This window comes from Emydura macquarii, unplaced genomic scaffold (assembly GCF_026122565.2).
Source record: "Emydura macquarii macquarii isolate MOO-44397 ecotype Brisbane River unplaced genomic scaffold, CSIRO-AGI_Emac_v2 contig_1876, whole genome shotgun sequence".
In the NCBI taxonomy this organism is placed as follows: domain Eukaryota; kingdom Metazoa; phylum Chordata; order Testudines; family Chelidae; genus Emydura; species Emydura macquarii.
In genome coordinates this window covers 13090088-13106446 of record NW_027132013.1, presented here as the reverse complement: position 1 = coordinate 13106446, position 16359 = coordinate 13090088, and the positions used below count along the sequence as shown (strand labels likewise).

At 42.7% G+C, this 16359-nt stretch overlaps 1 protein-coding gene across 8 annotated transcripts in view; it reads left to right on the top strand.

Moving 5' to 3' along the window:
• CKAP5 (cytoskeleton associated protein 5) overlaps positions 1-16359 on the top strand; it is a 100397-nt gene that overhangs the window by 31881 nt on the left and 52157 nt on the right. For all 8 annotated transcript variants that reach the window (XM_067557672.1, XM_067557671.1, XM_067557670.1 and 5 more), the window contains exons 9-14: positions 5824-5928; positions 11264-11353; positions 11475-11639; positions 12209-12337; positions 13225-13407; positions 14520-14633. In XM_067557672.1, coding sequence (XP_067413773.1) covers positions 5824-5928; positions 11264-11353; positions 11475-11639; positions 12209-12337; positions 13225-13407; positions 14520-14633 — 786 coding nt within the window. The remainder of the gene's footprint in view (positions 1-5823; positions 5929-11263; positions 11354-11474; positions 11640-12208; positions 12338-13224; positions 13408-14519; positions 14634-16359) is intronic.

Here is a 16359-nt window from a genome sequence, read left to right as displayed (position 1 = left end):
GCTTCCTCCGAGAGCCTGGATTTGTGTTCTCAGAAGACAGCTGGGCAAGATGGCAGGTCTTGTCAGTTTCTTGGCCAGAGTGATTCTTCACTCTTGAAGCTTGCTTGCCTTTTTCCAGTTCCATTGCTTCTCTTATATATTTTTAAATTCAATGTTTTTCAAAGCATTTTGGTAATTTACATGAGTGTAAACAGGAATTTCAGAAAAGGATACAAGAGGGAGAGACCCATGTGCTTTACTTAGTTAAAAGGTGCTAGCCACCTAGATGTGTTGTTTAGTTTCAGTGTTCCACCCTTCAAACAAAGGAGTATTGAGGTTGTGATTAAATTGAGCAATACCTGGGGTGGCATCCAGCCATGGGCTTTGATCATAAGGTATTTTGAGAGGTCTGGAGCCATGGATGTCTAGCACGCCCTGTATTTAACACATTTCTGTTTACTGCATAGATGAGTTACTCCCAGAGGAGAAGTTCATTAGGGAAGATGATCCAGACAAGAGATGCAATTAATAAACGGTTATCTTAATGAAATACCAGACATACTTTGAGAATGGAAAGACCGCATGGGTGTGTTGCAATGAGAAACGATCACCCCTTTCCAAAAGGAACTCCAGCCACCATTTCACATACTCTGCAATATGCATCTTATTAATATTTGGTAGCTTAATTTTATAAGTAGGCCCAGGCTAGCTGAAATTTCATGGTCTACAGTGCATCACAGGACCAAACAAGCCCGGCCTAAATCTACTCCAGGCAACAAGGACAGTAAACGCCTGGACCTATTTGGATGCAAAGTATATTGCTTCGCAACCTTGCAATTTAGAGTGGCCAACTATAACGCCTTGCTGACCAAATATGACCATGATAACTATGGCAAAATCAACGAGTTAAAGCAATGCTTACCCGAGGATAAGCAGATGCAATTAAAATCCTTAGTAGATGAGGGAGAGCTGATCGCATGGACAGCTCTGCGGGCAGCTCTAGACGTAGCCGATACAGCAGCTTGCACAACAGCCACAGCCGTTTGCTATGCACCGTGCCTCCTGGCTTCAGTTGTCCAGCATCCCAAAAGATCTGCGAACAAAAGTCGAAGACTTACCCTTTGATAAAGACAAATTATTTTCAAAGAAGATGGATGAGACGTTACACTCTGAAGGACTCCAGAATGACCCTTAGAACCATGGGCATATATACACCATCCTTCAAACAGCAGTGATACCAGCCTTCCCAACTGAGAGACTTCGCATCCAATCACCAACAAAGGCTCTGAGAACTGTAGGCAAAAACAGCGTCCACAGAGAAGAAGGCAAACATCTAACCAGTCCGCCTCTTCTCACCCAAATCAGCCTAAACCATCAGTTTGAGGGTTTGCTCAAGGGTCTGACACACACCTCGCTGGCAGGAACACGGACCATTTTTGGACACCGATTGCACCCTTTTTTTCACCAGGTGGGCAGCATTCACCACAGACAGATGGGCCCTAGAAATCATCCACACGGGTCACTCCATCCTCTTCACATCCACCCCACCCACTCACCTTCCCCATCCCTCTTCAGGGACCCCTTCTACGAGCAACAACTGCAGTAGGAAGTGCTACGTTTACTACAGCTAGGAGAAATAGAGGGGGTTCTGCTTCAATACAGGGGTAGGGGATTCTACTCCCAATATTTCCTCACAAAGAAGAAAAACGGGGGGTGGAGACCAATTCTAGATCTCAGATCGCTCAACAAGTACATTCGTGTTCAAAATGGTCTCATTAGCAATGATCATCCCTACATTGGAATGAGAAGATTGGTTCTCCGCCCTCGACCTAAAGGACACTTACTTTCATATTACCATACACCCGTCTCATCGATGGTTCCTTTTGGTTTACAATAGGGTCAGAACATTACCAATATATGGTGTTACCCTTTGGCCTATCCACTGCACCACGAGTGCAACTTATTCACAGGCACACCATTCCAAAAGCTGATACCATCAGTCATAATCACTATGGACGCCTCATTGATAGGATGGGGCGCACACATGCAAGGCCTCACTGTCCAGGGTCAATGGACTCAGGTAGAGGCACAATTACACATCAACTTTCTCAAACTAAGAGCAATACACAAAGCATGCGCCCACTTCCTGCCACAAATAAAACACAAATCATCCAGAACATGAAAGACAGGTAAGGGGGCGCCCGCTCTCATTCAGTTTGCACCGAAGCCATAAATTGGTGCATAAGGCAAGATATAGACATATCTGCTTCATACGTCCCAGGATGCATGAACAGAACAGCCGACATATTGAGCAGGAAATTTTGGGCTGGAACACGAATGGGAGATCAGTAACACAGTCCTATGCAAAATTTTTCAGTGATGGGGCACACCATCAATGGATCTCTTTGCGACGAGGAAGAACCGCAACCAGTTTTGCTCCAGAGCGGGTCACAGCGTTTCCAAGAGATGGTAACCATCTTAATCAAGTGGAAGGTTGTGCTACTCTATGCATTCCCACCAATCCCTTTGCTACACGAGTAATAAACAAGATACGACGGGATCGCTCCTTGATCATACTCATAGCTCCAGCATGGCCCAGACAATCATGGTACCCATATCTGACAAAAATGTCTGTCTGCACCCCGATAAGATTCCTGATGGAGAGAGACCACTTAACACACAATGGCGGCAGGACTACTCACCCCAATCTGGGCATGCTCCATCTGACAGCCTGAAGGCTCCTTGGTTCCAACTGATAGAGAGAATCTGTTTGTTACAGGTCCAAAATGTACTGCTTAACAGTAGGAAACCATCCACTCGCAAGACGTATCTACAAAAATGGAAAAGATTTACAATATGGTGCCACTCCAAAAACATAACAGCGATAGCAGCACCTCTACCACTGATCCATGACTACCTACTACAATTTAAAGATGGTGGGATTATCTCTATCAAAGTTCACTTGCCAGCCATTAGTGCATTCCACCAAAGTGGGCAAGCCTCACCTATTTTTTTCACACCCACTCATGAAGATCTTCTTGACAGGACTCCAAAATTTATACCCAGAAATACGCAAGCCTACATCAGCCTGGGACTTAACCATGGTATTAAGGGGACTCACACGTCCTCCTTTGAATCTCTTGCCACCTGTTCTCTCCTCCATCTGTCGATGAAAGTGCCATTCCTAGTTGCCATTATCTTGGCAAGAAGAAGAATAGGAGAGCTAGAGGCATTCATGGCGTACCCCCCATACTATTTTTCACAAAGTGTCACTGAGACCACATCCAAAATTCATACCGAAGGTATCCTCCTCTTTCCATATTAACCAGGCCATATATCTACCAACATTTTACCCCAAGCCACACAAAAATCAATCCGAGGCTTGTTGACACACACTAGATGTGTGCAGAGCACTGTTATTCTACCTCAGCAGAACTAAAGACTTTCGCAAATCAACGAGACTTTCCATGACAGAACGTTCAAAAGGTAACATAATATCCACTCAAAAACTATCTAGATGCATATCAGGGTGTATTCATCTATGTTACAAACCGTCAGGGTCAAAGCCTCCATCCTGTATTCGAGCCCACTCTGCTAGAGCAATGGCAACCTCTGTTGCCTTCCTCAATGTCCCTATTTCTGAAATGTGCAGGGTGACTATGTGGACTTCCGAGCACACATTTATAAGACATTACGCTATCACAGATATCGCTGATATGGATGCTCTATTGGGATCCACAGTTCTATCATTGGTTACTGAGTCTGTTCCGAAGTCCCCCTGCCAATAGCGGGACACTGGTCTGTAGTCACCTGAAGTGGAGCACCCACAGGGACAACACTTGAGTAATTTTCTGTTCTTCACCTCTGCCGTAACTGAGGTTCTTTGGGATCTGTTTCCCTGGGGGTGCTCCACTACCCCTTCTCCTCCCCTCTACTTCGGAGTATTTATTCAGAAGTATATCTACTTTTGGTAGAGAAAGAACTGAGGGGGTTGGGCTGAGGGGGTTGCGCAAGTGGCAGTTAAGATGCCAACAGTGTCATGAGACCCCACCCGTGCATGCGCGGACCATACAGGCACTGCTGCACAAATATCCGAGTGGCGGCACCGGGAGGCAGTGGCACCGGGATGCACCGACATCTGAAGTGGAGCACCCACAGGAACACGCATCTCACTGAACCTCGATTACTGCACGAGGTGAGTAACTTTCTCTTCTCACCTTGAATACTATGTTCAATTCTGGTCACCCTTCCTCAGAAAGAATATAGCAGAATTAGAGGAGATTTGGAGATTATAAATGATTAATCATGGAAAACATCCCTATGAAGAATGGAAGAAATTTTGGAGTGTTTACATTTGAAGCAAATAAGAGGGAATAGAAGAAAGATATTCAAAATAACATGAGAACAACAAGAGAAGATAGATTGGATGCTATTATTTTAATAAGAACAGGGGGTTCTCAGTGACATTGAAAGATAGCAAACTTTTTTACACAACACACAATTAGCCTGAAGAATACATTGTTATGTAATATCAGAGGCCAAGAGCTTAACTAGATTTGGAAAAAGATTGGATGGTTATACAAATAACAGTATTCAAGGTTCTTATAGTAAAGATTTAAAAGAAGATATGGAAGGGCTATAAACCCCATTCGTCAGAGAAAAAGGGAACCTCTAATGGGGGTTAGAAAGAAACTTCCCCTCTGTCCTATAACACTCTGGGCAGGTTATTGCACAACATCCTACTGTGTGGCTTCTTGGACCTTTCTTTGACATAGGTGGAGTGGCACCTACAGTTGGAGATGGATCAGACCAGTAGTCTATAGCCTAGTATGGCAATTCCTTGTTCACAAGTCTGTAGGGATTGGTCATATTCTTTTTACCTTCAGACCAAATAGTCTGCTTATGAAGGTGCAAAAATAGTGGCAATTTAATGCTTACATTTGATTTATTACAATCCTAACTTTCAAATCTGATTTTTGGGGGCAGCAGGGTGCAAAATCCTTTCCCTGCTCAACTCTCCCTTAGGGGACTGAAGTTTTTTAGGGCTTTGGCTGCCTGTTTGGGATTAAGCAGCAGACTTCTTCTTTCTGCTTGTCTGGAATTGCACAAGTACAAGTAGATATTGGGGAAGTCTTGTCTTATCCAGCCCTTGACTTACTCTTCCATCAGAAAGCCATACAGCTTCCTGACTGTGACTTTTAAATTTGCCAGTAACAAAGTGTGCCTCACTAAATACATCCATTTAAAGGTTGTCCTGAAATGAACCTTTTTGAGATCAGCCACTATTAAAAAATCTTTTTTTCCAGGACACACATTCAGTTGGTGCAGATTCAGTTGGAGAGAGTAGAATTCTTTGTGGAAAGATCAAGAATCTCATCTCTGATTGCCTTTGAGCTTGGATCTATCATGCACTCTGTAAAGTGTGTACATGTGTGTATTGAGTGTTAGGCCTATCATAGAAGCAACCAAACAAAATGTCTCTTAAGTCCTTGCAAGTCATACCTTGTATCTGAACATCCTAAAGTTTTCTGAGCAGAAAGTGGTAGTTACAAACTGTGATAGCATGTGATGGGAACTTCATTGACTGGCCAGGACTACTGCAGTTCACTGAATGATAAATGTTGCTTCAGTAGTATCCTTCTGGGATTGAATGAAATTATGGCCCAGTTAGAGTTGGTATTCCAAGTACCTGTTTGACTCTTAACTTTGGGTAAGTGCACTCACAGTTGCAGCTTGTATAGCCGCTTTGGCCATCCTTTCAATGCCAGTAGTCTTCTGCCTAAACTTCTCCTGACTCTCTGAAATCTGGCCCTGTTAACCTGTAATGCTGTCCTTCCTTTGCAGGTTGTTGGAAAGGACACAAATGTCATGTTGGTTGCTTTGGCTGCCAAATGCCTTGCTGGACTGGCTACAGGCCTCAGGAAGAAATTTGGACAATATGCAGGACAAGTAAGTAGTATTTATTTCATTCTGCATTTCCTCCTTGATGTGGTGAGAATAATAAAACTGCTTTAAAAAACTACTCCTTTTAATGACTACCAGGGTGTGGCATTTCTGTTTTTAAACAAAGTAAACTTGATATGCACATGTTTCTTCTACTGTTTTGATACTTGCTGGATTAAGGGGTGAAAGTTGTAGTATTAAGTTATAAGGTCCTTGTTTGTTTCCTGTTCTTCACTGCTGAGCATGAGCAGGGTTCAGCATCATTGCAGAAATAATTCTTAAATTCCATGGCAATATTTAATTTGTTCTACTGGCCTCAAATACCCTTTATTCCTATTCCCTCATCACGAGAGAAACACCCACAGAAAAACAGTTCAGTAGCTCAGAAGAAAATATTCACTGACCTAAAATGCCAGTTGATGGGAAAGAAGGGGAGCTTGTAGTAGACTTGAATGGCTTATCTCCCTGATTTCTCAGGTCTCAGCTGATATTCTCTTCTCTAGGCAGTCAAACTTGCCAGACTAAGATTCTGGCTCCCCCTGCTCTCTGGCTGCAAGCTAGGCTCCAATTTTGGCTGTCTGGACCATTGTTAACTGGCTCTGAGGTGCAGTGCAGGGAGTATGCACTATAATTCAATTTATACTCTTGTGGAGAATAAGTGGGAGCTGAAGGTAGGGCCTAGCGGGGTAGAAGAGAGACCTGAGGTGCATGGCTGTAGCAGAATGGCAAATTCAGTTGTAAAAATGCTGAGTTCTTGGACATTGGGAAAATGCTAAATCCTCTCTGCTGCGGAATCACTTGAGTTTAGAGGGCCCAGATTGAGATGAATGGGACATTGTCTAAGCTTGTGTTTCAGGGAGACACAAGCAAGCATCATTGCCTCTGTTTACACTTGGTTTGTGTTCTAAAAGTTGGCCCTTATAGCTGCAGAGATAGTAACATAATTTTAAAAAGCTGAGATTCTGCAGCTAAATTCTGAGGCGAGGATACATGTCATAGTTGTGAAATAGGTGGAGTGGTGGAATTGTTCTGAGCCTATGCTTTGTTCAGTACTATAATATGCATCTGACTTGCACAAACTTTGTATACAGCCATTTTCTAGAACTTTGGTTTGGCCAGTTTTTCTAAGAAATTAGACTTTTCCTGTGAGTTGTTGGCCAATATTTAGTTTAAGGATTAATGGTTGCTATGCTATGTACATAGTATGAGCACTTACGGAGTCAAATACATTGATATTCTATTGAAGTTTGATTTAATCAGTTTGATTGTGTTGAAGTCACTCTACATAAAAATCTGTTCTTGATCCTAGCTGGGTGCATTTGAACCCAGGGGTTGGTAATATGATAGAAATTTTATCTTAAGCCAGTTTACACTAGGCTGTACATTAGCTTTCACTTAAACAACTCTGACTTCAGTTAGTAAGAATCTCATTGCAGATAACATAGAACCTGCTGAGTTCCACATACTAGGAAGGTGGGTGGGAAGGAGATTTCACAAGTGAATTTCTTCTTGCTGTCTGCCCAACTTCCCTAGTTACTTCAGCCCTAAATTTTGGGACTTTCTCATCTATGAATTGAATGTCCATACATTTAGCCCTTTCCTGAGGTACCAATAGCACAATAGGATTATTAACTCCCTGTCTTTATTTCTGTTCTATGTCAGTTATACTGCACTCATCACTGGTGTATGAGCACTTTCCAGTAGTGCATTAAAAGCAATGTGACATACTTCTGTCACATGTTAGTCATTCTCTCCCTAAGGGAAGAAGTGTGCACAATGAAATGTCTCATTTTGGTAGGTTTTAGGTATGTGTACATTCATGTAAAAATATACTCCAAGTATTGCAAAATGTTAATAAAAACAGGTCAAAGAAATATGCCTTGCACTTGGGACAGCAGGTGGTAAGGTTCATAATAGTCCTTAGTTCCTGGGGAGTTCAATCCACAGTCTCAGGTTGGCCCCTGAGAAAGCACTGTCTGCTACACAGACAAGTTTTACCTTATCATGGAGTGTTCAATTGTGCCAGTGGAGTAAAGTTGTTGATCTGTCTTGGTCTGGGAGCTTTAGAGGGTCTTTTAGATATCCAGGGTGCAGGTCATGAAGTGCTTTGAAGGCAAAGAAAGAGATATTGAACTTTGGTTTGGCGTTCTATGGTCAGTCAGTGTAGAGAGTAGAGGACAGATTTCATGAGTTCACAGTAGCCTGCATTGCTGGGGGAGAGATTTCAGTGTTCTGTACTAGTTGGGGTTTCCTAAATCGTGAAAGCTGCATTGCCAGGCATACTGCATTACTGTAGTCCAGCCAAGAAGTGATGACAACATGAGTAACTGTGACCAGGTCATCATTGGCCAGGATGGGCTGGAGTCTCCTATCATTCTCTCATGGCTAGAAAGCATTACTCGTGGATACTGCTATGTGAGAGCTCAATGTCAGTGAGGGGTCAAAGAGTGCAGCTAAGGTATAGACTGAATTAATCCATTGTGGGTGTGTGCCTTCAACCAAAGGAAACTGCACTATGGCAGCAAACTCTTAAATGCTTTCCTCTGCCCACGAGCATCACCCATCTTGCTCAAGTTCAGCTTCAACCTGTTTTTCCATCTGAGAGCTAATCTCATGCAAGCCATGTTGGTGATATTGCTATGGTCTCGTGATGAAGGATAGATAGAATTGTTTCATCTGCATTTTGCTGGCATTTGAGTCCATGTCATTGACCTAGTTGACCTACTTGACCTAGTGTTGCATGTATATGTTGAATAGGATTGGAGAGAGAATTGATCTGTCGGACTCCCCAGTGAATGGTCTGGTGGTGGAGGTGCAGTTTCCCATCACCACTCTTCCAATGTGTCCCTCCAGGAAGGGCTCAAACCATTTTTAGTGCATTTCCTGTGATGCCTGCAACTTCTTTCAGGTGAGGCTGCAATATTTTTATGGCCAACAACATCAAATTCTACAGAGGTCCAGAGAATGATGTTTGTCCTCTAGCCAATGACAATAGGAAATCGTCCATCAGTGCTACTGAAGTGGTTTCAATTCCCTGTCGTGGCCTGAATCCAGACTGTGCTGGGTCTAGAATATTAGCTTCAATTAGTTGAGCTTGAACTCAGCCTTTGGCTAGCTTGTCTCAGAGCTTGCTCAGTAATGGGAGGCTTGACGCTTGGTATTAGTTAGCTAAAACAGACATTTGTGAGTTTCTTCAGTGTTGGCCAGACTGTTGCTTGTTTGAAAGATTCCTTCCCTGAATAACATGTTGGCTATTTTGGCCAGGAGTGGTATCCATTGCTCATAACTCTTTCAAAAGCCAAGAAGGGCATGGGTCAAGACACCCTAGAGAGTGTCCAGCACCTTTTTTGCTGAGTGAATGTATTGAACTCCAGGAATGCACACAGGGCTGTAGATTAGTAGGTATAGGCTGGACAGATCTAGATATTTTGGGAAACCTTCTTGAATGTGCATAATCTTTTCAGCCAAATAGGATGACAGTTCTTCACAGCACTTAGCCAGCATCAGAATTGAGCACCATCAGTAAAGCCCAGCAAATCTGCTTTATGTCCATGGATGTGGACCATGTTTGTGGATCGTGGATGGATGTGGATCCATGTTTGTGGATCGTGGATCCAAATTTTATATCTAGAGTCCTGCAAATTTGCAGATAATTGCTTTATATCCTCAGGCCATGTTTACAAATTTTATATCTGCACAGGGCTCTAGCTATCGGCATTTAGGATTGAAGCAGTTTACTGCCTTGGATAGCTCCTTTAGGGGGGTGGTATTTGGTGGATTCAGTGGAGGCTGATAGGAATGTTCTCTTGGCCTCCACAGCCGCCTCATAGGCTTGGAGGAATTCATTGTTTCATCCAGTTTGTATCAATCTGTTTTCTGCTGCTGGTGCTAGTTTCCACCCTCTTTGTTCATTTGAGGCAGAGTTTCAGAAAACCAAGTAGATCAGTCCAGGTGATAGGCGTAAGGGGCCTTTACAAGGCCAGCATGTTGACGTTCCAAGCTAGAATACAGTGATTCACAAAATCTTCAATTCCTGGTCTTGAGTGTGACTGTCCTTTCATTTTCCTTTCATTTACCTTGGGATTTGTTGGAATCCAGGAGTCTTTTTGTGGTCAAATTGGGATAAGTCTTATTGCCTGGAAGCTGGAAGATCCCTGATGGCTGTCTTGATGACGTGGTGATCTGTTAAAGACAGTTGCTGGATTGTGATGACTGTGATACTAATATTGAGGCTGAAGATGAGGTTCAGGGTATGAGCAGCTCTATGGGTTGGCCTGGAGATCATCTGTGAGAAGATGTTTCAGAGCTTTTGCATCTGTAGTCTTTCAACACGCATATTGAACTCTCCCATTTTTTTTATTTTGCTTTGTGCTGTCTGCTTCCCGCTCATTCCTTGGTAGTGGTCCTCTGCAGGTATTCTGTAGGTATTAAATGTCTGGAATCTGGTTTCTTATGTCTACTCTATTGATTATTTTGCAGTTCCTCTCTTTCTGTCTGGACTGTGATAAGTGAAATGGGCCATAGAATGATCAGAGTGGAGGAACTAGTTGTGTGGGTTGCTAAATGCCGTAGGAAAGACATCCTTTTAGCAACTGTCATCTGGCTGAGTCGTGGGAATAAGTGATGCTGGAGCAGTGTGTTCCTGGAGTATTTGTAGGGGTGCTAGAACCATGGTGGCATAACAAGGGAGATGATGATGGTGATAAGCCCAACAAAAAAGAGGTGTTGATGGTATCAGGCATCCATTTCCTTGACACACACTTTCAGATCTCATGATGTCCCTGTTGCTCTTATCTGCTTTGGAGAGGAGATGGAGTGGAGAGAAGAGAAAAGGGGTGACTAATTCAGCCTAAAAATAAGTACTACAGCTGTAAAGTGGCTTTCTGACCAACCGGTGGCAGCAGAGGCTGGAGGAGCAGGACTAGGGCTCAGGGCTGCTTCTTCAGAGCGCAGAGCCCTTTGGCAGCCTTGTTCCTGTGGTGGTGGCTCTTGTGCTGGAGGGAGGTGTTAAGAAAAGTGTCTCCACCTCACTAACATTTAAAAACAAATGAGATTTTTTTCCTAAAATTCTCATAAATGCATGAAGGCCAGTCCCCTGCTTCTTCCAGTGGTATTGGTGGCATGTGGGGCCAGCAGGAGCTGGTTCCTGATACTGTTCTGTCGCTGTGACAGGGGAGGGAGGAGAGTTGGGTCCTTAACTACTTGCATGTGCTCATGAATCATGAGGGAACGAAGTATCTCATTGGGGTGGGTGTTGACATGAAGGGTGGATTTTTGTTGGATTTTTTTGCAGTTAGGCAATTGATGTATTATGTTTTTTTTAAAAAACAAAACAAAACAGGTTGTCCCAACTATCCTGGAGAAGTTTAAAGAGAAGAAACCTCAGGTTGTGCAGGCCCTGCAGGAAGCCATTGATGCAATCTTCCTTACGGTAAGGACAAGTGTATAAACTCTGTGCTGTGCTACTGAGAATCGGTCACGCTGGTTATTTCAGCAGACTCTTCTCTTATCCCTCTGCTGAAGCTAACCAGTTCACATGCCCAACCTTTTAGACTACATTGCAGAACATAAGTGAGGATATTTTGGCTGTGATGGACAACAAAAACCCAACAATCAAGCAGCAGACATCCCTGTTCATTGCAAGAAGCTTTCGTCACTGCACACCTTCTACCCTGCCAAAGAGCCTGCTAAAACCCTTCTGTGCTGCTCTTCTCAAGGTAAAACAGGATGGATTATTCTTCTCTGGGAAGCAGTGTGTTATGATGAAAGCATTGGATTGGGTGAGATGAGAAGCCTTTCTGATAGGGAGTACCACGTAGCGAAGCTTTATGTACTCTGGTGCACCAAGTAGAGTAATTGGGAAGGTTGGCGGCAGCAGTGGAGGCTAGTTTCCTTTATTCCAGTGCAATAACGTTCTTTGTCCTGTTTAGTTTCTTGAATACAGAAGGACTCTTCCCTAGGGAACAGGTGGAGTTTTAAGACAAAGTCTGGAAATCACTGACTCCAGAGAGACTCCTGGTGACGAGGCCTACTCATGATATTATAATAGCATATTCCACCAAACTAAACTTCTACACCACTCTGTCATAAAATGAAATTGAAGGGGCCCGAAGCTTTAGAATAACTACTAGCCAGTGGACTAGTCTAATACCTTCTCCCTTTGATATGTCTTCATACAATCCACTCTTTACCAGAAGTATTTAAAGTAAAAATAGGACATTGCTATTATAATTTATAACAGTACTTAATACTCACCTTGTTCTTTACAAATGAATCCTCTCAACAGCATATCAATGATTCTGCCCCTGAAGTTAGAGATGCTGCATTTGAAGCATTAGGCACGGCCCTGAAGGTGGCTGGAGAGAAAGCTGTGAACCCTTTCCTAGCAGACGTGGACAAACTCAAACTTGATCGGGTGAGCTTATGGATTTGGACAGGAAGCTGTTTATATAGTGGCTAGTGAAGGGCTTTCAGACCTCTGCAGTGTCTAGTGTGGTGTGGGTAACAAACTTATTAAAACCCATGTAGGGAATAATCAGTCATCAAGGTGTATTCTCTCAGGTTTTATGTGGACTAGTATTTAAAGGTGTGATGTTCACTTCTTCTCTTCCCTCACCTGCCAGCTGTAACTTGGTCAGTTTAGGATTGTTAAAGGCACTGACTTCTAAAACTTGTTAGCATATGTTAGTTAACATTGCACCTTAAATCCTGATCTAGATACAAGGCCTCTTATTGGCTTGGAGGTTGTGGTGTCTGTAATATAGAAGTCTATCTTCTCTCCTTTTTACAAGATGGGGTTTGGGACTGTGTCATATGGCTATGGCCCTAGTTAAACTTCAAATCCTTTATAACACCATGTATAGACCTTGTCCTTTCAGAGTGAGGTATTCACCCATGTAGCTGCTGACAGGCTTTTGTTAAATAAGCTTAAAACTGTATGAAGTGTCATTCAGTAATACCTGCTGTAAAGACTGACTTTTCCTTTTAACTGCCTTAATTCTCTTGAGGAAAATTCTCAAAGGCCTTCCTCTCTGTATACATATCTTCCACTTGCATCAATGGAAGTTGTATATACACACATTGAGACTGTACTGCATGGACTAGAAGTTCAGATTGATGCCATTGTCCTGATAACATTGCTAAATGCTGCTTTAAATAGCATTAGCTTTTTGATAGTAAAACAACTTGTATGCTTTTCATGGAGCTGCAGCGGTTCAAGGCTTGCTCTGTATTGGTAGCTTTGGCTGGTTAGATGCTGCAACTGTACTTAAATGGCTTTGATCTCTTAACATTGCTCCTTAGATTAAAGAGTGTGCTGAAAAGGTGGAGCTGGCTTATGGTAAGAACACAGGTGGAGCAGCTGATAAAAAGGAATGCAAACCTGCTGCTGGAAAGACCTCAGTTCTTTCAGGGGCTGCTGGGGACAAAGATACAAAAGACACTTCAGCCAAATCAGGACCTCTGAAAAAGGCACCTGCTGCCAAGGTAAGTGGAATATAGACAGTCTGCCTTGCACATGATGGCCCAAGATAGTTACTGCTTGAAAATCCAAAGTTGGCCTGTTAAATTTCCTCCAGTTGCAGCCCTTTGGGAACCTAGTCCACAAGTTAATCAGAACAAATCTTTTCTTCTGTTCCTGTTCTACCTCTTGGGTAGGAGTAGTTGATATGCAGTAACAGGCTTCAAAAGGATGCATCCTATACTCTTTTTTTTTAAAAACCTGGTATAAAATTGAGAACTCTGCCATCTTTATCTGTCCTCTAAATGATTCCTTGCTTGTGTTTTAATGCTAAATCCTGATGATGTGACACTGCAGGGCAGCCCACTGAATACCTTCAAAGGGCTCTGAACTGTGTAAGCAATAACACATTTGGGCACGCTAGTGTAGTAGTAACACATACTGAAGTCAGAACACTCTTAAAGCCAAAGTGTTGCTCTTGCAATAAACATACTCTGGAGTGTTGTTATATCTTCCTGATTATCAAATGTTGTTGTGTAAATCACCACTGGATTTAAAAAAAAAAAAAAATCAGTGTGATAATTAAATTTAAAAAAAAGGCTTTAAGCAGCATGTTGTCTTAGCACCCTTCCTTCACCTTTGCTTGGCCAAACAGTTGTTAAGGAATGCAGAAGTGAATATTCAAACTGATCAGGAATCTCGGACATCTGCTTAGTACGACAGTGAAAAACTTAACTTTATTTTTCCAGACTGCCAGCCACACTATACCTGACTGCAATCTCAAAGGAAATTAATTTATTGTTCTTTAACCCTTTTCAAATGAACAATGTACCCTTCTATTTTCACTGCCTTCAACCTCACTACTATTCTACCCAATTCCTGAAGTTTACTATCCTGGAAATAAGATGTCTGATTTGAGCTAGCTCATTTATCTCCCTGCCTGTTGCACTCTACTACAATTAAAATTAACAACTTGTTTGTCCAATCACATTGTTATGGAAGACTCAAGTCTCCTTAATTGTATATTTGGAAGTAGAGTATGGAATGTTGGAAAGCAAGACTCTTTGATTTTATATATTGATTCTGAACTCTGGTGAATTAAGAGTTTGATCCTTGTTAACTTTTGTTTTCTTTTTAGTCCGGGGGCCCTCCCAAGAAAGGCAAGCCAACTGCAGTAGCTGGTGCAGGAGGTGCTGGAACTAAAGGCAAGAAAGGATCTGAGACCAAAGAGATATTTGAACCTGAACTCTCGGTAGGTATTGTACTATGTTCTGAAATGGAAAGTGCAGTGCTAGTTAGGTTATTCTTTTGATTTTGTAGAATTAATAGCCCTGAAGTTGGGATTGACATGCCTGAAGCAGGGGAAAGCAGCTGGGACAATGTGTGAAGAACTGTTCATAACTGTTAATCTTAACTATGAAGCCTCTAGTAAACACCCAATCAAGTTATTTTCTGTACAATCCAGTATGCAGATATTAGTTGGGACTTTCATGAACTTGTCTGTAGTCCAAGTGTGAGTCTTTTTGCCTCTCAACTGAACTGTGCACTTAGAAGGAGCGGGGAGGTAAGATGTAATTTCTGTGGAAGTACTCTTAAAGTACCATGTGTGTAACTAAGTTGTATTCTCTGGAGTTAAAGCTTTGGAAACCTAAGAATATCCTGGAGCTTGCCTCTGAAAGTCTGAAGTACAGTAGTAGATAGTCCAGTGACTTATTCAGGCCTACCTCTTGTATGGAGAGTCCTAAAATGAGAATTTTCCTAATCAAAATAAACATTGATGCTACTGTTGTAAAAACTGTACATGTCTGACAGGTTGTTTAAATATGCAGCCTTCAAGGGAGATGCAAGTACTAGGGAAGAACCTAGTGGGAATGAATGAATGAGAAAAGCTCCCGTCCTGTGGATAATGCACTAAAATAACATTTAAGTGCTACCCATCCATTCTCCTAGAATGGACATGCAAAATATCATTTGTTTTTGTCCCATTATCAGTCCTACTGGTGATTGACTTTGTGCCTGCCTGGCTAAATATTGTATTTGCAAAGCTGCACTAAAATTTGTTTAACCCTAAAACTAAGAGCAGACAGCACAAGATTACTCTTTGCTCTCCTTCTAGTATGCCTGATTAACTTTTTCTGATCATTCTGCTTCAATTCTTCTTCGAGTAGTGTCCATATGGGTGCTCCACTGTAGGTGTCTACATTCCTGCACTACTGATCAGAGAACTTTTGGTAGCAGTCCGTCCAACACTCACATACACTGCTCCCCACCTTCCATGAGGACAGCCAGCATGTGCTGGTATTCCCTCCTCAGTTCCTTCTCAACTGCCTGGGCTAGAAACAATGCTCAGAGCTGTCCGTTCACAGATTAATTCCCTTTAGTTTTGTTAATTTTAGCTTCCCTCGAAGCTATTTTCCTTTGTTAGCTTGTTTTGGTTTTTTGTTGGCTATGCCAAAAAAAAAAAAAAAAACAACTCATCAGGATTCCTGGAGTTGAAGGATCAACTCCATGAAATCTTAACCACTCTCACCACAGATGCCTTGCTCGTGGGCTGGGGCACCCATCTAGAGGATCGCATGGCCCAGGGCCTATGGTCCCCCAGGGAGGCACTGATGCACATCAACATCCTGGAACTGCGGGTTGTCCTTTAGAACTGGTGCCTCTGGCACGGAATCACACTCCATACTGTCCATCTTCTGGGCACCAGCTACTCCCTTGTGGACATGCTCAGCAACTCCTTCCACAACAATCATGAGTGGAAGCTGCACAACCCCACTCTATATGCTCTATTTTCCATCGATGCAAGTATCTCTGTAGTGACATTCGCCACCGGTACTGATGCTATCTGCACTGCCAGATTTCTGATGTGTGATGGATCTTTGTGTCCGATGCACTGGACTTGCCCTTACTCAGTACCGGGGCCCCAACACCAAGTTTTCCCAGAGCATTGGACTTCCTGACATCTTCCTGCCGCACAC